The 18,634-nt window shown below is 45.3% G+C and overlaps 2 protein-coding genes across 2 annotated transcripts in view; one reads left to right on the top strand and one right to left on the bottom strand.

Moving 5' to 3' along the window:
- Positions 1-14,201, bottom strand: part of LOC8050532 (protein MMS22-like) — a 116,404-nt gene extending 102,203 nt beyond the window's left edge. Inside the window, exons 1-7 of the mRNA XM_029995613.4 lie at positions 13,456-14,201; positions 8,541-8,712; positions 8,428-8,480; positions 6,755-6,827; positions 6,015-6,177; positions 4,056-4,158; positions 3,375-3,496 (exon numbers count right to left, since the gene is read on the bottom strand). Of these exons, the coding sequence (XP_029851473.3) occupies positions 3,375-3,496; positions 4,056-4,158; positions 6,015-6,177; positions 6,755-6,827; positions 8,428-8,480; positions 8,541-8,712; positions 13,456-13,534 (765 nt within the window). The 5' untranslated portion in view covers positions 13,535-14,201. The remainder of the gene's footprint in view (positions 1-3,374; positions 3,497-4,055; positions 4,159-6,014; positions 6,178-6,754; positions 6,828-8,427; positions 8,481-8,540; positions 8,713-13,455) is intronic.
- Positions 13,827-18,634, top strand: part of LOC8050534 — a 101,499-nt gene continuing 96,691 nt past the window's right edge. The window contains exons 1-2 of the mRNA XM_029995623.4: positions 13,827-14,339; positions 15,582-15,672. The gene's annotated coding sequence lies outside the window, so the exon portion shown is untranslated. The remainder of the gene's footprint in view (positions 14,340-15,581; positions 15,673-18,634) is intronic.

Below are 18,634 nucleotides of genomic sequence, written 5' to 3'. Positions count from 1 at the left end.
GTGACCCTTCAGCATATATGCGTCAGGGAAGCCGCCTAGCCATTTTGTAATCGGGCGGCCACGAGTTTTAGAAATTGAGATGTTTGCGTGTGTATAGGCGATGTATAGTTGGAAAAGGAAACAGAGGCAATCATGGGTGTGGGGCCATAGGCCCGTCTGTCACTGCCTGGGTGTCAGGTCGCCAAGGAGGCGACCGAGGGCAACCACCCCATGTGGAGAATTGACGAAGCCCTGGCCAAGCGGCGTTGGAAGTCGAACGCAGTAGTCACGATCCAGTCTGCTCTGTCTTATTGTGAGGCAAGATCCCTGTATTGATCCATGTGGTTTCTTCCTTGGTTCCACAGGTGAACCCCAGTGCGGCGTAGGCTGCCTACAGCACCGCTCGAACGTCGTGTTCGGTGCGCATTCCAAGAGGAGGTGGCCGCTGTCAGCTCGCTCATTGCAAGCCTGGCAGTCGGGGTCAGCGTCCCACTGCATGTACTGCCTGTGCACTGAGGTCATGGCACTGCAGGTCCCAATACCGTGGATGACGGCCACTATCCAGCCCTGTCACACCTTCTCTTCCGTTTGGTTTCAGAAGCATCCAGCGAGCGAAAAAGACGCAGAAAACGCCGCCATGGCGGCATCAAGGATGACACCATGTTTGTGTCCAGGATTTCTCGATGGGGGCAGATGTTGGTTGCACGTTTGGGGTTTTCACTAAACGTGCTTACTGGCGGTGTGTATGTGTTTGTGTGGTGCAACTGCTTGGTTTTATCAGTTGAATTATCATATATCAGGAATTTACCCAGCGGCATTGCGAGTTCTTTCAAAGACATTCTTTTGAGACAAAAAACTCGGTTGCCTCTATTTGATCCGATAGCTTTCGTCTACAGCTGCTTGCGCCCAGGTTTGAGCAAACGTTAGTTATCGTCTTTTTGAGTTACACCATGCATGTAAAACCCAATGTCTGAAATAAATTTTCAATAATGTTCAAAACTGCATCTTTTGTCTATGGTTCAGTCATTTGGGGGGTCTAAAGGGTTGATGGGCTAAGGGGGTTTTGGCTGAAGGGTCTGACGGGCGGAACGGTCTGACGAGCTGAAGGGGTTTAAGCACTGAGAGGGTCCCATAACAAATCAGGGCTGAAAGGTGTATTTCCAATAGGGAATAGTTTTTTCAAGACTTTCACCATTGTTGCACCATGTTTAAACGAAAAGCTAGCTGAACTCAAGAAGGTTGTTCCCAAGCTTCCACTTGTCCACTTTTCAGCTAATTTTAATATAACTACCGTAATATCCCGAGTCATCGCCCACCCCCCTGCCGCCTGAAATTCATAAGAAAAAGTGGGGTGGGCCACGTCTCGGTGAGTGAGCACAAAAAGTTGGAAAAGAAAAGCAGAAAACTAAAACGCCCACTTTCCTGTACTATCGAGCGCGACTACACAAGAGATGCATTAAACTCAAAACATGAAAGAACAATTTACTATTGCGAAGTCCGTTGCTTGCATACACGCTACGAACACCGTCAATCGGCATACAGCATGAACGTTTGTTTCGTGAAAGCATGCTTCCAACACCGCTATGTTCTCCTCGTTAGAAAAAATAAAAATGTCCACAAGAAAATAGAAAAACCAACCAGGCGCAACGAGAAAGCGAGTAGGCGGACAAAAGAAGCGACGAAGAGCAATGCTGGGGAAGCAGGAAAGCCGGCAATGGCGTTGGCAAATACTTTGGCGTCGGGCCAAGCCAACGCCTTGTCAATTGCAAGCTGTTGTGCAGCTTTCTTGTTTGGTGCATACATGCGTGCGTCCATGCACGGCGTGCCATCCACACGGGTTAAGGCGGCATTGCTGCGGGGTGTGGACGGCACCATGAACACAGAACTCGAAATTGGACACTCTACAAACGTCTCTGTACAGCGTTCCAGCCAAGCTTTATTTACCCGTTGGCTTTGTCTTAAACACTGCACAACCGTGGTCGCGACGTGCCGGGAGAAGGAGCGGGTTCGTGGCGACCTTGCTTCATTGGGGACAGACCTTGACCTTACACTCCTCGGTTACATTCCAGGATATAGGGCGTTTGTTTACCTCGCGATCCCTGAATGGGTTACCGGTTATGTAATCTTTCAAACTTTTTTCTTTTTTGTCGGGAGGAATTTTTGCTACGCAAAACAAACTTTCATTTCATTATCTCGTTATCTGCAATGTTTTCTTTTCACACAAATCCACTATGACTTCGGGGTCACTCGCAGAGGAAATGCGTAAACAAAGTGAAGTGTTTTCCCCTCCTTCGTTTTACTTTGTCACAGAGGTCCTCGAACTGTAAGGTCCACAGCCGCATCATTCAAGTGGGATGAATGCTTGCGGATTGCGGAGTCCAAGTTGGGGTATTTGTAGGAGTGGGCGATAACTTGGCGTTTTTCTGGAAATTGATATTAGCCCAAAAAGTGGGTGGGCAATGACTTAAGGATGGCGATGACTCGGGATATTACGGCAATATTTTTTTTATATTACTGTGGCCTCAGGAAGTCCAATGCCTACATTGGGGAGGCAAATAAACGACAGATTAGACATAAAATTTAACCTATGGAGATGCCGAGTTATGCTTTTTCGAGGAATTTATAAATCTATGGTCGGTAACAGGCTAAGAGTTCAGAAGAAGCTCCTCCCACCTCTTTCCACTTTAGCAGAGCAAATGCCAGATATAAGGTCGCCTCCTCTCCAGCATTTACTCTGCTAAAGTAGAAAAAGGTGGGAGAAGCTTCCCCTGAACTCCTAACCTGTCACAAACTATATGAAAGTACCCTTTTTCAGTCTCAAAATTGATAAATGCAAGTTGTTAGGACATCACTGTCTAACATATATACCCTTGCATCATTCACCAAAGTTCCCACTCCTTTTTAAATACATCAGGAACGCGCCTACATCATCCCGCTTTGGATGCGTGCTTTTCTCCTAAGCACGTGACTGCAATATTCATACTTTCCAAAGGGCTGATCGCGGTGTGTTAGCCACTTCTTACCAAGCACTCGTGCACTGCACAGAAGCAACACCCATGGAGCCCGCTCCCCTGAGTGTTGCTTCTCTGCAGTACACCAGTGCTCGGTAAAAAGCGCATAATGGAACTAACCTGCCACAATCAACATAAAAATATATATTGCAGTTTATTTTGAAGCTGATATTGAATAGTGTATTATTCGAAACCACCATTTGAAAATTGGAATATTCGCACAATCCTAGAAGTAACCAAGTTTTTTAAGATGAAAAGAGACCTCTATGACCCCCTCAATGTATGCACACTGGCAGTGACACTATGATGGGAAAGCTTCTGCAGTCAGCATTGAAAACGTTCAAACAAGTCAGCCATGCACGAAGAGCGAGTGACCACACGGACCGTTCCGTAACTCCTGGATGCCAGGCAGCACAAGTCCCACAGCAATATCACGGCCACTTGAGAAAATGGGCCGCTCTGCCCGAAAGCATCCAAGTCGCAGAAGCACACGTCCGCGTCGCTTCCTGTAAATGCCGGACGGTTTGCCTACCCTTGCCTCTGAAACAATCAACAATCTTTGCAGAGCACAGAGTGCAGAGCACAGAGTTGCTCATAATACCATCAGGAGGAAACCAACTTGTGAAGTGCGCAGGCTGGGATTTTAAAACTATGTCTGTCAACCACAAACTTTCCTTGAAAAACATTTCCTTAAAAGAAAATGTCTTTCCTTGAAATGTCTTTCAAGGAAAAGCATTTCAAGGAGAGAGGAGCAGACGTTGTCCACCGCACGCCAATAAATGTATATTTATCGCCCATGAGTCTAATCTCACCATCTCACAAGTCTGCAATATTATCAAAGGCACAAACACAAGACAGTAGCTTGGTGAAACATCTTGTTTGCACGCACAGCTACACGAGGAAAGAACTTTCTAAAGTCCCATGCTTGACCAAATGATGTTAAACAAAGAAAGCAATGTCAAGCACTACACTGAAGTACATGGGCAAGGTGCATATCCACAAACATCACAACCACGTTTCGACACTGAAGCCTTACTGCAATAAGGACAACTAAATTTACTCAACCTTTGAGGATAGCGGACGACGCAATCCTGTCTGCGACTTGAAACGCAGACCACCACACTTCAAGGCACAGGTGGAATAGAGCAGCAGCATTCGAACTGGGGGACTGCAAGACACAATTTCGAAAATAAAATATAACGCAGTGGGAATTTGTGGCATTTCCTCCACAATCCGTCAACAGGGCAAGTAATATATTTCGAATAGGCAAACAGAAATTGTACAGTTTGTCTAACCATAACTTGGCAAATGGTGAAGACTACGGTCCCAGTGAGCCAATCAGCGTGTAGAAGAAAGCCACATGACAATACTCTATCTCACTTGTCGCACACAGTGCTGTCAAAGCCACGGGGAAAGAGAGAGCAAAGCCGCATTTGTGAAAATTTAGAAAGTTAGCCGAATCTTCCAGGGGGAAAAAGGCAATGTCTGGGACACACAAAAGGAAAAAGTTCCTCCTTTTCCCCTTCTCCAACTGTTTGGGATACGCCCTCTTCCCCCGCGCCTTTGGTAAGGCTCTCATGCTTCGCCTCCGTTGCTCCGATAGACCTATTGCTATGTTACCTAAGCATCAAGGAGAATGTAGGGATTGGTGTTCCATGCGCTGCACGTGCTGGCGTCAGCAGTAGTAAATTTTCTAAAACAAATGCCTAACACAAATTGCATCTTGCACGTGCGTTTGTCAATGCTTTATTTTGGTTATTTACTTGGAGTCTTTTATACGGGGAAGGCGTGTGGCGTGGCGCGTGGAATACCATTCCCTGCATTCTCCTTGGAGCTTGGGTAATGTAGCAATAGGCCTATTGGCTTGAAGGGGCCGTAGCGTTCGCTCAATGCCAAAATTTGGTGAAATGAAGTACTGTCAAGACCAGTTATAACGAAGTCAATGAGAATCAAAAGTCATTTCTCTTTATCCGCTCTTCTGTTATAACTGGACTCCATAAAAGTAACACACATAAAAGAGAATACGCAGTCCGTCACGACAGATGTTTAATGCCTGCAGAAAGGGGTCGAGGCTTCCCCGCATGCACTCTCTGCTAGATCGGAGTTGCTTTCTGTGAACTGCGAAAAGCTCCAATCGAGAAACGGACCGTATCGATACGGACCGTATCGACAGCTGCGACGGCCGCCGCGAAGGATATCGGCGGTGGACGGCATTCCTTACATTTATGCGCGCTTCATCCAGGATGGCACGTTTTTGTTTCAAGAAGATTGCCTTCGTCTTCCCCATAGCAGTGCCGGGATTCTCCATCGTTGAGTGCCAATGATTCGCCGAATCGGCGCTTGAGCAGCAAACTTACTTTTGTCCAGTGAGCGACCACACCGACTAGCGACGCAGACACGGAACAAGAAGCAAACAAAGAAGCTTACACAGCACCGAGTTCACACTCAAGTTCGTGTTTATCGGTGTTTGTGAGCCGTGTTTGCAAAATGAGCTGCAGCCTCTCTGCTTGGTTTCCTTGCCACGCTGGCCATACACAATTAAATGCAGGCACACTTCCACCAATTTGCCCAGGGGGCATCCGCCGTTAAATTGCAAAGGCTCTCCATGGTTGGAGTTGCTCCCCTATAAATCTAGGCTCGATTCAATCTCTGTTGTCCCCGTCTGTATGTCATCGCTAGTGCTCCAAACGTCCCTATCCCGACGACTTCTCCGCGTGCTATGCGGAAAAGCAGCTTTCCAGATAAGGAGCGGGGAGGGGAGCAGATGACGATGTAACGGCTGCCACCGGCTGCCTTTGCAGCATTGTCTGCGGCCCGTTCTGGGTGGCTGCTCGGCCGCAGTGATAGACTTTCATAATTTATCTTCACTATTTCCGCGGAAGACACTCAATTTCATTCGCTCAAAACAAACACAAATATATTTAATAAGTACAAACGGGAATGGGAAATCATGATCGCCTTGCTGTAGCCGCTATTTCGTAATAACCGACTTTGTTACAGAGTTGAGAAAGAAACAAGCCTCACCACTGCGGTTGCAGCCTGCGGCAAGTCGCAGATATGGCCGATGCAGAGGAGGGTCTGGTGGACCTCTCGAAGCACGGCAATGCAGAATTCATTGGGGCTTAAGACATCCTTTTCCTCCCGAAGACGGGCGACGTCCATAGTCGAATTCGGGTCGTCCAGCAGCCTTAAAGCGAAAGGGGCAGTATCCCTGATCCAGGTGAGCACTGTTTCATGTCTGGCACGCCGTACCGCTTCCCACGATGAAAGTGCGAAGAGCTTTGGGAAATGCTTCGAGTTTGGCACAATTCAACTCGAAAAGAACAATGCTACATGCATAGGTGGGCACAAACATCCAGACATGTCAAAAAGAGCCGTAAAAAGTGTGGCTCGTACATGGCGAGCTAATATTTCTGTCGAAGATATACAGTCTCCACCAATATGAAAAACCCACTTGAAGTGCGTGGCCGAGCGGCAGCTGGTGGGGGCGCTGCTAGCACTTTGGGCGGTTAAATGTCCCTTCGATGGAAGGGAAAGGAAGGTGCTTCATCAGTGTGCACCAATTCACTTTGGCTGCGTCATCGCATTCCGCTCTTTTCAGAGCGATACTAAACTATCTCCAATGTGCGCCACGCCTCCTCCAGTCATACACTCCAAGTGGCTTTACGTGCTTCCAACCAACGGTTGGTTCATCAGCCTGCTTGTCTTTTAAATAAATTTCAGTCATACAGGGTATGTTATATTCAGAGCAAAAAAAGACCTACCTCTCAACCTCGTGCCTCAGATAGCTGAAGAATGTTGAGACATCCTGCTGCAACTTGGCAACACCACTTGGAGCTTAAAGCAGGGCACCATGCAAATTTCATTTAGGTTAACAGCCCTGGATGTAAACTAACTTGTCTATCAGAACTACTCTTACGGCTACTGTTTCAAGTTCTCTGCACAAGGCATCTTTCATCTACACTCTGCTTTGTACAGCTTTTAGACAGCGAAAACTATCAAGCCAAAATAACCATTAAAAACAACTTTCTTTTGTTTTGCGAGCATAATACTTTGTGAAACCGGGCAAAGCTAGTTTTGAAATATGATAAATTGTGCAAGAAGTACACAAATAACCTACAAGCCCCAAAGGGGGGGCAGCAAGCTTTGAACAAAAATAAAACAAGCATTCACAATAACTTTGTGTGACCTGCTTCGCTCAAGACACTATCGGGTTCACTTTTCAAGCATGCAATTGACCTCGTAGGAATAAAGCCATTTAATTTTGCAGCCAATCACACGGTCTCAGGGTGCAAACTGCCCGTTTCCACCAACATAGTGTTCACAAGCAGAAAATAAACTGAGAAATAGAGGACACAAAAGAAAGTAAAACTTCCAGCAATGTTCTTACCCCCTTAATACAAAACAATACACAGAGCACAGGAGATCACAACCACGCCCCTGAACCGCTGAATTCGCAACATTGCAAAACCTCAGGTGATGGCTTCCATTCTTTTGCATGGGCAAATGTAAATGCACTTGGCAGTTACCATTGAGGACTCCCAGAATCATAAAGATGCTCTATAAGCCAGCTAGCTTATAGAGTCATTCAGGTTTGCCTGTTCAGGCTTTGCCACTTGTGCCTTATTTCATGTCAAACATATTGATAGAACTTAAACATAAAAATTGGCAGCGACCTTTCTCTCCAAACTCCCATAATGCATGAAATGCAGTATTTAAGATACAATCGTTTAAAATTATTTAGAAGAGATTAAACTGTCATTTCAGGGAATGAAGAACCTTTATTTTCAACAATTTCCCCGCTACATTGAGCGGGGAAACTGGGTGCATAGGTCACATAGCATCAATTTACCTGCTAAATTTAGCAGGGAAACTAAATTGATACTATATAGGTCTTCTGACGTAATGTCACGGGAGATCAAATTTCCCACTAAATTTAGCAGGGAAAGTGAACCGGCGTACAGGTGATGCGACATTAGGTAAGATTACGTCCATTTTTCCACCCAATTTAGCTGGGAAACTGAAGTAGTGAGGCCATGTGACGTTGGGTTACATGACATAAAGTTCCCCGCCGACTATAGTGGGCAAACTGAAAAAATCAATTGACATCAGATATCCTAAACGCCAATTCAGTTTCCCCGCTAAATTTGGCAGGAAATGCACAGAAGGGACAAATGGATAGACAAACTTTTGGGATTGGGGGTTCTGTTAAAAAGCACTTCATGCTTCAATAATGCGAAGTCTTACCGTTGTATTTTTCCACATTGAAATTAATGCTGAATGAAGGAAAGCATCTCGATATTGTTTCTACCATGTTTACATTTTGCCAATTTATTCCTGCAATTAAGTTTTTATAAATTGTGGGCGAGTCGTGAAATGGACAAAAGTTTGGTCCTCGAAAAAGATTGGGTAGTTTCCAACATTGGACAATACTTACCGATCACAATCTCGTGGCATCTGGATTCAGCAAAGAGCTCGAATATCTGTGCTCTGTGAGAAACGAATGCAGCTATAGTTTCACAATGAAGGCTTTTGCATTGTGACGCTTACCGAGCCGCCCAAAAGAGCTCTGTCAAGTGGTGTTGGGAAAACCTTCTCCTGTAGAACGCTCGTCCAAAGAGCCAGATGTATGGCGCTTCCAACGGAATGTGGCATGTGACACTCCTTGGGTGCGCGTCACTGCGGCACGTGAAAACAAGGCCAACCGTGACATCCGAAGGCTCTGAAATTTGTTGAATGCAAAATTTGGGGGGTTTTACACACTAAACCAACAAAGAACAACTGGCACACTTCAGCAAAGGATTGAGAAGTAATTTAGACTGCCCGGAATCTTTTGAAGTAAACCGAAATCTCTGTCTTCTCCGCAATAAGCCTCCGTCAGGTTGCGGGCACCTTGGCCCAGATTTTAAATTGATATTTGGGGATACGTAGGTTGGCGCTTTGCCTCAGAGTCACCTAGTTTAAATGCAAACTATGAATAAAATTACTAACCTATCAGACTCCAGTTTGACCAAAACTACAGTATGCATCTGCTGTCTGGGACCCGCACCAAACTAATTACTGTAAAACACTGAAATCTGTTCAAAATTGGGCAGGACAGTTCATTCACACCATGCCAGTGCCCTTAAACTAGAATCTCAAGCTCTAATCTACCAAACCTTGAATGCTTACGCATGTTATCTTACTAGCTCGTCATGTTTCAAGCTGCATCATTCACCAGAGAACCATTTATCCAATGTGCGTCCATACTATTGCCCACCTCTGTTGTCTCTTTGACCTGGCAGCAAAGGATTGGAATGATCTGCCCACCGACACCAAGCTCCACTCCAACCTTACCCATTTCAAGACAGTCATTGACAAGTAATTTTCTGGTGTGCTAACCCTCATGTCAGGTGTAATAAAGAAATATAAAAAATAGGGAAATGTCAGCTACAAACCTGGAGCTCCCCCAAGAGGTTCTTTTCTAAGCTCTCACTACTGGCTCCTGCTACTTTTGTGCTTTGTTTGTATTAGGTAATTCAAAAAGTATTGGCAAAATTCATACCAATCTTTCAAGTTCTGTAAACTCCTTAGGGCCAATACATCCTTGCAAATGTGATAAAAGTTCATAAATCCCACTTTAAAAAAAAGTTCGGACTTGGTGACATGAATTTTCGAAATCTCGAAAGACGTTCTTGACCTCGTCTTGATTCCTGGAATATCTTTTCTTTTCTAACTTCACACCTCACAAGGTACTCCAACAACCAAATTCTTGACGGAATCGCAACATGTGATGAAAAATTATTTCCTGATTATAACAGGCAATATTCTGTACATTGGTCATCGCTCCAGCCTCAAAAATGTTTCCCTAAGCCCAATATGACCACGAAAAAGACCACGGTCACTGTCTGGTGGTCTACCACTGGAAGTACCCATTTTTCTTTCCTCACACCTGGTGGAACTACAGTCGAATCTCGCTAATTCAAACTCTCTTAATTCAAACTTCCCGATAATTCAAACTAACATGCAGGTCCCATCTTATGCGCCTCTATGGGAGGAAACTCCCGGTAATTCAAACAAATTTTCGGTCCTCCTCGAGTTTGAATTAACGAGATTCGACTGTATCAGAGAAAAATTGTATTTTTGGAAACTCAACAAAATGCACTCGAAATTTAAAAAAAAGTCAGCATTGGTTGATTAGAAGAGACCGTTACTCCTGCACATTTCACAGATCATGATACGAAAGTTGAGGAAGTTTGGGCTCGAAGCTCTCGCTTATCCACCACTCTTCAGACCTTGCCCCAACAGTTTTCCCATTGCTAAACATCCAGATCACATTTTGTGGGACAAAACATTGCAGAAAAAAGATGAGGTCAAAAACACCTTCCAAGATTTTGTCAACTCAAGGTACCGACACGTATCGTAATGGATTTTACAAATTTTCTTTGGATTGTGAACACGTCTTCGTTCTAATGAAGGTTATAAAAGTGTGTGCCAATTTATAACCGAGTTATGGGACTGCAAAGATTGCTTTCAAATTCTGCCAAAAAATTCCAAATTACCTTGTACTCAATTCTGGCCTGGCACGCCATGCGGCTTTCTAAATGACAGAACTCAATTTGCTTTTTAATTATGCACTGTCCACGGTGATACTTCAAATACTGCTTTGGTATCAAGTCAACTGCAGCAAGTGAACTGCAGAAAGAGGACTATGAGTATGTAGATTTTCTGGCATAACTGGATAGTTCAGTCAGAAATTATTCACATGAAAACGATGTCAACACCACCAGGCAGTAGTGTAGCCAAGAATTCTTCTCGGGGGGCCCTACAATATACACGTGTATTTGTAGGGCCGGCCGGATTTAGGGGGAGAGGAGCTGAAGCCCCATAAGCCTCCACCCTGGCAACGCCACTAACGCCAGGACCTAGACCTCCTGACCGTTTTCAAAAGCAATGTTATGAAGTTGATGCTCATTAATTGCTAAGCTTTGGGTTAGTTTTAGTAATGAAACGTAGAGAATTACAATGGTTCAAAAACTGTCTTAGGAAACCGCAGACTTTTAAGGCTCGTTCACACACTTGCAACCTCTTAGAACCAAGTGCCTTGGAACCTCTTAATATCTCTTACAACTAGAGGACACACTGGCGCCATTTATTGGGTAGCAGTGTAAATTTGGCAGTCCGGCATATTTTCTATTTCTCTCGTTCATTATACTTTCTTTCTTGTCTTGAAAAACTTCTGTTAACGTTATAAACAAGCCTTTCTCATAGGTATTACGCACATTTGACCTCGAAAATCCCGCAAAACCTTCACTCTTGTGAAATGCAGTTCCAGGGTCACAGCATAGAAGGTGCCAGCGTGTTCTAAATATCAGTGCGTCATATTTTAACGGGACGAGGCGGAGACCTCCTCCACCCAGGGGTGGATTTAGAGGGGGAGTCCGAACCCCCCTCTTGATTTCTGCATGTGTAAAATTTAGGGTGTGAAACAAGGAAGAGGGGGAGGGGGTTCCTAAACAAATGGTACGCTGACCAACACCTGACCCCCCCCTCAGGAAATTCCTGCCTCCGGCCCTGCCTCCACCTACGGAGGCGACCAGCAGTTGCGAAAGCGCGCAATATGTGAAGTCTTTGGTCCTGGGCTTACTACTGGTCAGGGCTGCTAAAAGCTTCTTTTAAATCGAAATACTAAATATAAGTGGCGCAAACCGTTTTAATTATTTATAAAAGTAGTTTTTGTTCAGCATTTTAGATCAGCAAAGAAACAAATGCAGTTTCTAAAGTACGGAAACAAGAAATGACTAGGGAGGCTCTAGTGAGGGTGGGCGCACCTCAAATCCTGGAGAATGTATGCAATTGAATGGAGGCACATGAGGGAGAGGATTGGGAAAGGATATGAGCCAATATTGCCTGCACGAGAGCAGATGCCTGCTCTGTTGCAACTCTGTTGCCCCAAGTGCCTTTCCTCCTCTTGCCTCCCATTGCAAGCAACGAATGCCTTGGCGTAGCCTTTCTCGCTCCGGGAATGGCAAACATCGAGAGGAGAAAGCAGGGTTGCCAGACAAGCAGCAGCGTCCAAGATGGCGGAGTTTACCATTTTTCGCGTTAAACAAATACTTAACCTACCGGAACAAAACTGGTGGCTATAGAAAAGTAATCATTTATACCTTGCGTAAATTATTCAAGCACATTAATGGGCTCTTATGACCTGAATTAGGAAATAAAACGACACTTTGCCCCGTAGACCCCCACCAAAATTTAGCAATTAAAAGGTGTTTATATTTCGTGAACCCCAATCTAGCAGTTGCACCCACCCTCACTAGAGCCTCCCTAGAAATTACCCGTCAATATACCTGCCACCAAGTGGTGGAAAAGGCAGTGCATACTAGAAAGGTGTAGTGGGATCAGGCACCGACGAGCGACAAGCGTAGAAAGGTCCCGGATATACGCGGCGGCGCTGCGGTCGTATACGGGCTCAAGGATCCGACCGGTTTCGAGCGTTCTGAAGGCCTTCGGCGAGCAGGTTTGGCTTCAGGTCTGGCGGTATGACAGTGCGAAGTTGTTCCCGTTCTGAACTGATCTTTACCCCGTGTTTGATGTCGTTTGTGGCCAATGAAGTGTCATGCCGAATTAATGTTTAATTGTGCAGCAAATGGAATGCGAGCCGCCCTGGCTGCCCACTTCATACAGTTTATGCAGAATGTGCTTTAGTGGCGCCCTCTCAAGCCGCCGACACTGAGTGCAGCAGCCGTGAGCGCTCGCTGAGCTCACTACCTCTCCACTAGTTCACAGCCACTCAAGCAATCAAGGACGTCATGAAGGGGGTTATTTTTTGCTTGTTTTTGTAATTGTAATTTGCCTATAACTTTTAAAATAAATAGTTAGTGTTTGAACAGCGCAAAGACGACAGGAAGATATAAGAGAAGAGGACAGGACGAGCGCTGACTATCAGCGCTCGTCCTGTCCTCTTCTCTTATATCTTCCTGTCGTCTTTGCGCTGTTCAAACACTAAGTATGAACCAACTAGCCCACCGCAGTACCTTGTTGCTGTTTAAAATAAAGTTCGAGAAAAAAAAAAAAAAGCTTTATTAAGTTGCCACGTTCAGTGAGCTCAAGTTCGGTGCAAATTAAAAACACGTAAAAAAGTCCTTGCAGGGCCCTTCTAAAGCTTTGCTGAAAAAAGAAAGGAGTCAGTAAGTAAGCAACCGTTGGACTGTTTGATTTCACGGTTGAAAGACTACATACAGAAAGCATATCACGGTAACCTTCCAAATTACAAAACACCCCGAAAGGGTACATTGTTCTGGAAGGATTTGCATACATTGGAACTTATTTTCTCATTCACTGACAGCATGTCATTTAACTTGTAGCATCCAGAGATAACAGGAAAAGCAAGACACAGAACAAAGACTAAACAACCAACGAAAACCACGGCAAACGTGAACGAATTCACATCAGTTTTGTATCCCAGGAATCGATTACTTACCAAAGACGCTGCACGACAGGGGCTCATGCCGTGGGGACGAAGGTGGCGTGTACTCTGAGTACTCGGTATTGCATTCCATCTCTAGAACAAGCGGAGCACTAAACTTTTAAAGAGTTTAGACGTGACTTCCTTCCGTGCACACCATCGCGGTCGAGTCTCGTTGGCGACCTACGGAACAACGTTTTTAGGGCTCTGCAACAACACCACGACACTTGGAAGTTTTGAACGCGCGCTTTTATCACGCATTCCACTACTTCCTCCGGTCAGCCTCCGGCTTACCTGCACACAATAAATAAAAGTAAAAACAAAAAATGAGCGGGTTCCCCCCACTAGGTGGCGACACCAAACACACTTCATCCTTTTTTTTTTTTTCTACATCTCGGGAAAAAAAAGAAAAAAGATTTCATTAGCTTTTTGTTGCGGAGAAAGCCTGATCTGCGTGCTCAGTTCGAGGCACTTGTCGAATTACTCACGTTCGAGCGCCTCGTTAACCCAAAACATTCTTCCCCAAATGCGCTTGAATCTCATGTTTCGCGTTTGCATTGTGCAGCATTTTCAGCCCTCCCTCTGCGTGGTGTCTGCTCTCCCTCCGAAGTGAACCGTGGTTTCTGCACCGTGAGACACCCTGGACTTTGGCGGATTTGTCGCACGATTTGCACCGCCGACAAGCCGGCAGCTTAGTAGCTTTGAGGTTCTAAACCAGGACCGGAGCCCTTCCAGGTCATCTTTCCGCGTACACCCGGGGTACTTTTATCCCAGGTGGTTCTTTCTTTTTTTCTTATTTTCTTCCGGAAGTATTTCCGCCGAGCCAACCATGAAGTGTCGCCGAGGCTCGACGGAAACTTGTGCGGACGACTGAACGCGGCGCAGCGCTATTCGATCAGGTAAGCAGCGTTTGTTCCACGTTGAACGGGCAATAATTTGTTGCCGAGAATGTGCACCGACGGATCGTGTTTATTTTTGCAGTGTGCAAACAATGCGCTGTGGTGTTAGGCTTAATGCTTCGCGTCCGCCACTCGGCAAGTCGCTTCTGGCACCGTCGTTGGGATCGCTTTTTCTCCTCGATTTTCAAATACGCTGGTCAGGTGGCCGCTTTCGCGAGCCTTCTTTGGCCTCCAAGACTGATCTGTTTATCGGGTCACTTAGAAATTGTGTGAGAAATTTTAAAAAGCCTTCCTCGCAGTGCTGTATTTTGCAGCATATCGCCTCCGCGAGCTTCGCCGATGAGCACGTCCTGCGAGCTAGAACCGAACTGAGCAAGACAAAAAGTAAAATAAAATTGGAAAGCGGTGCCTAGATATTGGACGTTAATGCCTTGCACGAACGTGCCACCTTCTCAAACCGTTGACATCGTGTTATCGTTGAGAGAGAAAAAAAAACAAAAAAAAAAAAAAAAACGGCGAAATGTTGGTACGACGAGTTGGGAACATATCTGTCTGTTGAGATTGCGTGTGATTCAATTAGCCTAGCAATCGCCGCAGCTACTTAGATGAGGGGGAAAGCAAAGGGACATCTCGATGATCGAGTAGGCGGCAAGTCTTGTAGGAAAGCTGGCCGAAAAGCGCATTGCAGTCGCTTTGCTGAGTTTGTTTTCTTTATTTCTCTTTCCTGTGGGGGGGCTCGTGTGACACGCTGACAAGTCCTACCCGCGTCCTCTGTGCGTAAAAGAGCTGCCGCAGTTCGAGCTCTAGCTGTTGCTATGGGGAAAGCTGTAAACCATTATATAATCTTGTTATATACCTATACGAGTGTTGATTCTCCGAACCTCGAGTGTGAATTTCTTTTTTCGGCGTAGGGTAATCATTGGGATGCGTTGCTGCGCCTTCCGTGGCAACGTATCCCAATGACTCGTTCGTGTGCAGGGAAAAACGAAAATAGTTGTAGGCATTAAGTTGATAAAACGTCGAATTTCGTGGATGCTAACGGCCTGAAATTCAAGATATGTAAGTATTTAGGCTTGCACGCATCGGGGGCGAGTTGTCGCGTAATGTGAGCCAGTGGTTTGCCCTTAGCTGAAATACCGGCATGATCGTCGTATCGGTGTCTTCTCTGCACGCTCGTCCATGCGCGTGCTCGTGAAATGAAGGCAGGGCACTCAGTTAGCCTCTGGCTTGCACGGAACGCAGGCTCTCGATCGAGGCAATCCTGACGACGTCCCAGGACCCGAAGAGACGTCGAGTGCCGGCATTCCTCGATGAAGGACCGGGCAGAACCTAGGTAGGTTCATAAAGAGAGGGCCAAGTCTTAGTTGGGGGGCAGTGCTTTTTTGCTTTCCAGGTACCCTTGCTGAAATGTTTGCATTGTATTGGCGTTGAGGTTAGGTTCGAGGTCAGCCGGGACAATGTTTATTGACTGAGCCTACTTTTACTTGAAGGCTGTGTCTACAGTGCCATCCGAAAGAAAGTCGGACGGCACGTGTATCACTGGGGAGTTCGTTAACACACACCCCCGCCTGCGTTCACGCCACTTCGCGGCGACAGTATGCTTTTGCTAATTACAAAACTATTAACCCACTTGTCCCCGTCGTACATGCCGCTTCACAACATCCAGCTGCAGTGGCGTACCAACTTGTCTTTGAGTGGGGGGGCAAACCAGACCCCCCCCCCCCCCCGGGTTGGAGGTAGGTGTCCGTGGTATCTCTTGGGCGCCGACGGACAGTATTTGCCCTGCCCAGTGGCGGCTGTCTCAGGGGGGGGGGCAAGCGACCCCCTTGCCCCCCTAGTTGGTACGCCCATGTCTAGCCGGCAACCCAAGCCCTGGCGCCCCCCATGCACCTCTGGAGGGGAAGTCCCATACCCTTTTGTTCAGCGAAGTTTCGTCGACAACATTAGGTTTTTTCAATGTTAATCGTAAAAAAGAAATGTTGTAAATATTGCTAAAAGCCTCAACAAAACAAAATGTTAAAGAGAGAGAAAAAAAAAAGATAAGCTCGCATTGTGGATTGAACTTGGGACCACTTGCGTATGAGGCACACATCTTACCACTGCTTTGCTAACGCTTCGAAAATCTTGTTTCAACAATTTGTTTTATACAAGACTTTCGGAAGGCACTTGAACGCGTGAGTGGAATACCGTTGGATGGCACTTGTACGCTATGCAAGAGTGCCGTGGGATGGTACTCTAGACACTGTTACTTAAAACATGTATAAAAAAAAATTCACTATATTTGAAACCTCACGAAGAGAACCTGTTAGGAGCATGATAATGGTAGCTGACTTTATGCTGAGAGACAGAACCTCTTCAGGAACTTAGTATGTCTTGAAAAAACCGCCTTTTACATTTTTCTTCTTTTTTTTCCTCTTTTTTTTTTTCTTTTTTTTAAATTGAACTTTTTTTGCTTTTAGTGCCTTGATGCTTTGATCGGGCCATATTAGAAAGGTTGAGGATGGATAGATAAATGGATGCTAAATATTGCCTGCTCATTTGCAGTTGCTGTTCAATTTCTGCAGCCTCTAGTTCAAGAATGCATAGTCCTGGTGTTGGGTTTACATGCAAGCTGGCATTATCCTTTCAATACCAGGTACAAGTTTAACTCGTCCACTAGTGTGCAGTGCCTCCCATACTCGGTGCCACCACACGACCAGAGTGGTAGAGTTATTGCAGTCAACTCGGCAAAATGACCGTTGCATACCTGCTGGGCTAGGTACCTCAGGTTGGCTAGTGGTCAAGAAAATTGAAAGAATGTAGCTATTTAAATAACAACAAAGCTGAAAAAAAAAGTGATTACGTGGCGTCGTGAAGTTTCCTTGTCAGATACAACTCAGACGGGTCACTGGTGGGGTTCATGAAAGGAATGACAACCTTTTAATTGTGTTGTGACGTTTCAAAGTTTGTCCGGATTGTTGCAGCATCTTCCACTGGGCATCATTCGGGACTATTTATTTTTCTTTTCATAAACAATCTAAAAGGAGCCTGTAGCCTCAAGGAAACCGTCTCTGTCCCGAATATTTATTTATCTCTGTATGTCATTAGTTTCTTTCCATGGCCCTAGATCTCCAAACATTCTTTCTCATGCTTTTACAAGACACCAGACACTATTTTAGGACCAGCTGCTAGCTGAACCTCTGTCCAATTAATTCGACTTTTCACAACTGTAGAGCTTGCCTACTCCCGCTTTAGCCCTCTAAATAACTGCCGAGAGTATGTCGAAACAAAAGAAATCATGCAGGCAAGCTTCTGTAGGCTCATGATGGATATGAAGACTGAGAAAAAAACGAAACTTAAGATAATGGACCACATAGACATCCCGCACACGGTCGTAACCAAAACCTTCAGGTCATTTATCCTCTTTGTCATATATTTCTTTATTCTTGAGCCTCCATCACGATAGTACTGTAAAACCCTTTGTTTTTGCGCCCCCCAGTTTTTGCGAATTGGGCAGTGGTGTCATCTTTGCGACCAATTAAGTTTTTTTCGAATTCTAAAGGCTGAAATTGGCCTCTCGAGATGATAGAAATATTTGCCTCCCTGAAGTTTGCAAATTTTCCAAGTCGTAAAATTTGCGAACATTAGGGGCTCGCAAACATATCATGTATTTTACAGTACATGAAGACGGAGGTTCTGGAGTTCCGTCCAGATAGAACGACCGCAAGCCCTATAAAGTCCCGTTGGTTCCATCCCGAGGGCCCAGTAGAAAGCACTGTTGCTTTTCATCCAAGCTAGAGTAACAATAACAATTACTCAATAAATCTTTTTATTTTTATTATTATTATTATTATTATTTACAAGGTGGAGCTACAATACCAGGTTCTTACTACGCGAACCTAATTGCAAAATGATGCGCTGCGATCAAGAAGAAACGTCGTGGAAATTGGAGAAAGGCAGTGCTTCTTCATTACGACATTGCACCCAGCATCAGGTCTTGCATTACAATGGTTACCATTCCTAAATAAAGCTTCGGAAATGATATTCACCATAATCGCTCAACCTGGCTCCCAATGACTACAGACTCTTAAAAAACAAAACAAAGGTAACATGTGCATGGGAGGAGATTTTTAATGGGTATACAAGGTAATAGAGGCCAGAGGTGCGTGGTTTCCAGAAGTTGGACAAGGTTCTTTCCAGGAAGCAGTATAAATGTTTTAGGATTGCTGGGAAAAGTGTTATTGGCTTAAAGACTACATTAAAACTAACATAGGAACATTGAGTGCTGTTAGGGCTCATTCACACTGGAAGCGGAT

This window comes from Ixodes scapularis, unplaced genomic scaffold (genome assembly GCF_016920785.2).
Source record: "Ixodes scapularis isolate PalLabHiFi unplaced genomic scaffold, ASM1692078v2 PGA_scaffold2__306_contigs__length_199485367, whole genome shotgun sequence".
Taxonomy (NCBI): domain Eukaryota; kingdom Metazoa; phylum Arthropoda; class Arachnida; order Ixodida; family Ixodidae; genus Ixodes; species Ixodes scapularis.
Note: the sequence above shows the minus strand (reverse complement) of the source record. Positions and strands in the feature narration are given on the sequence as shown.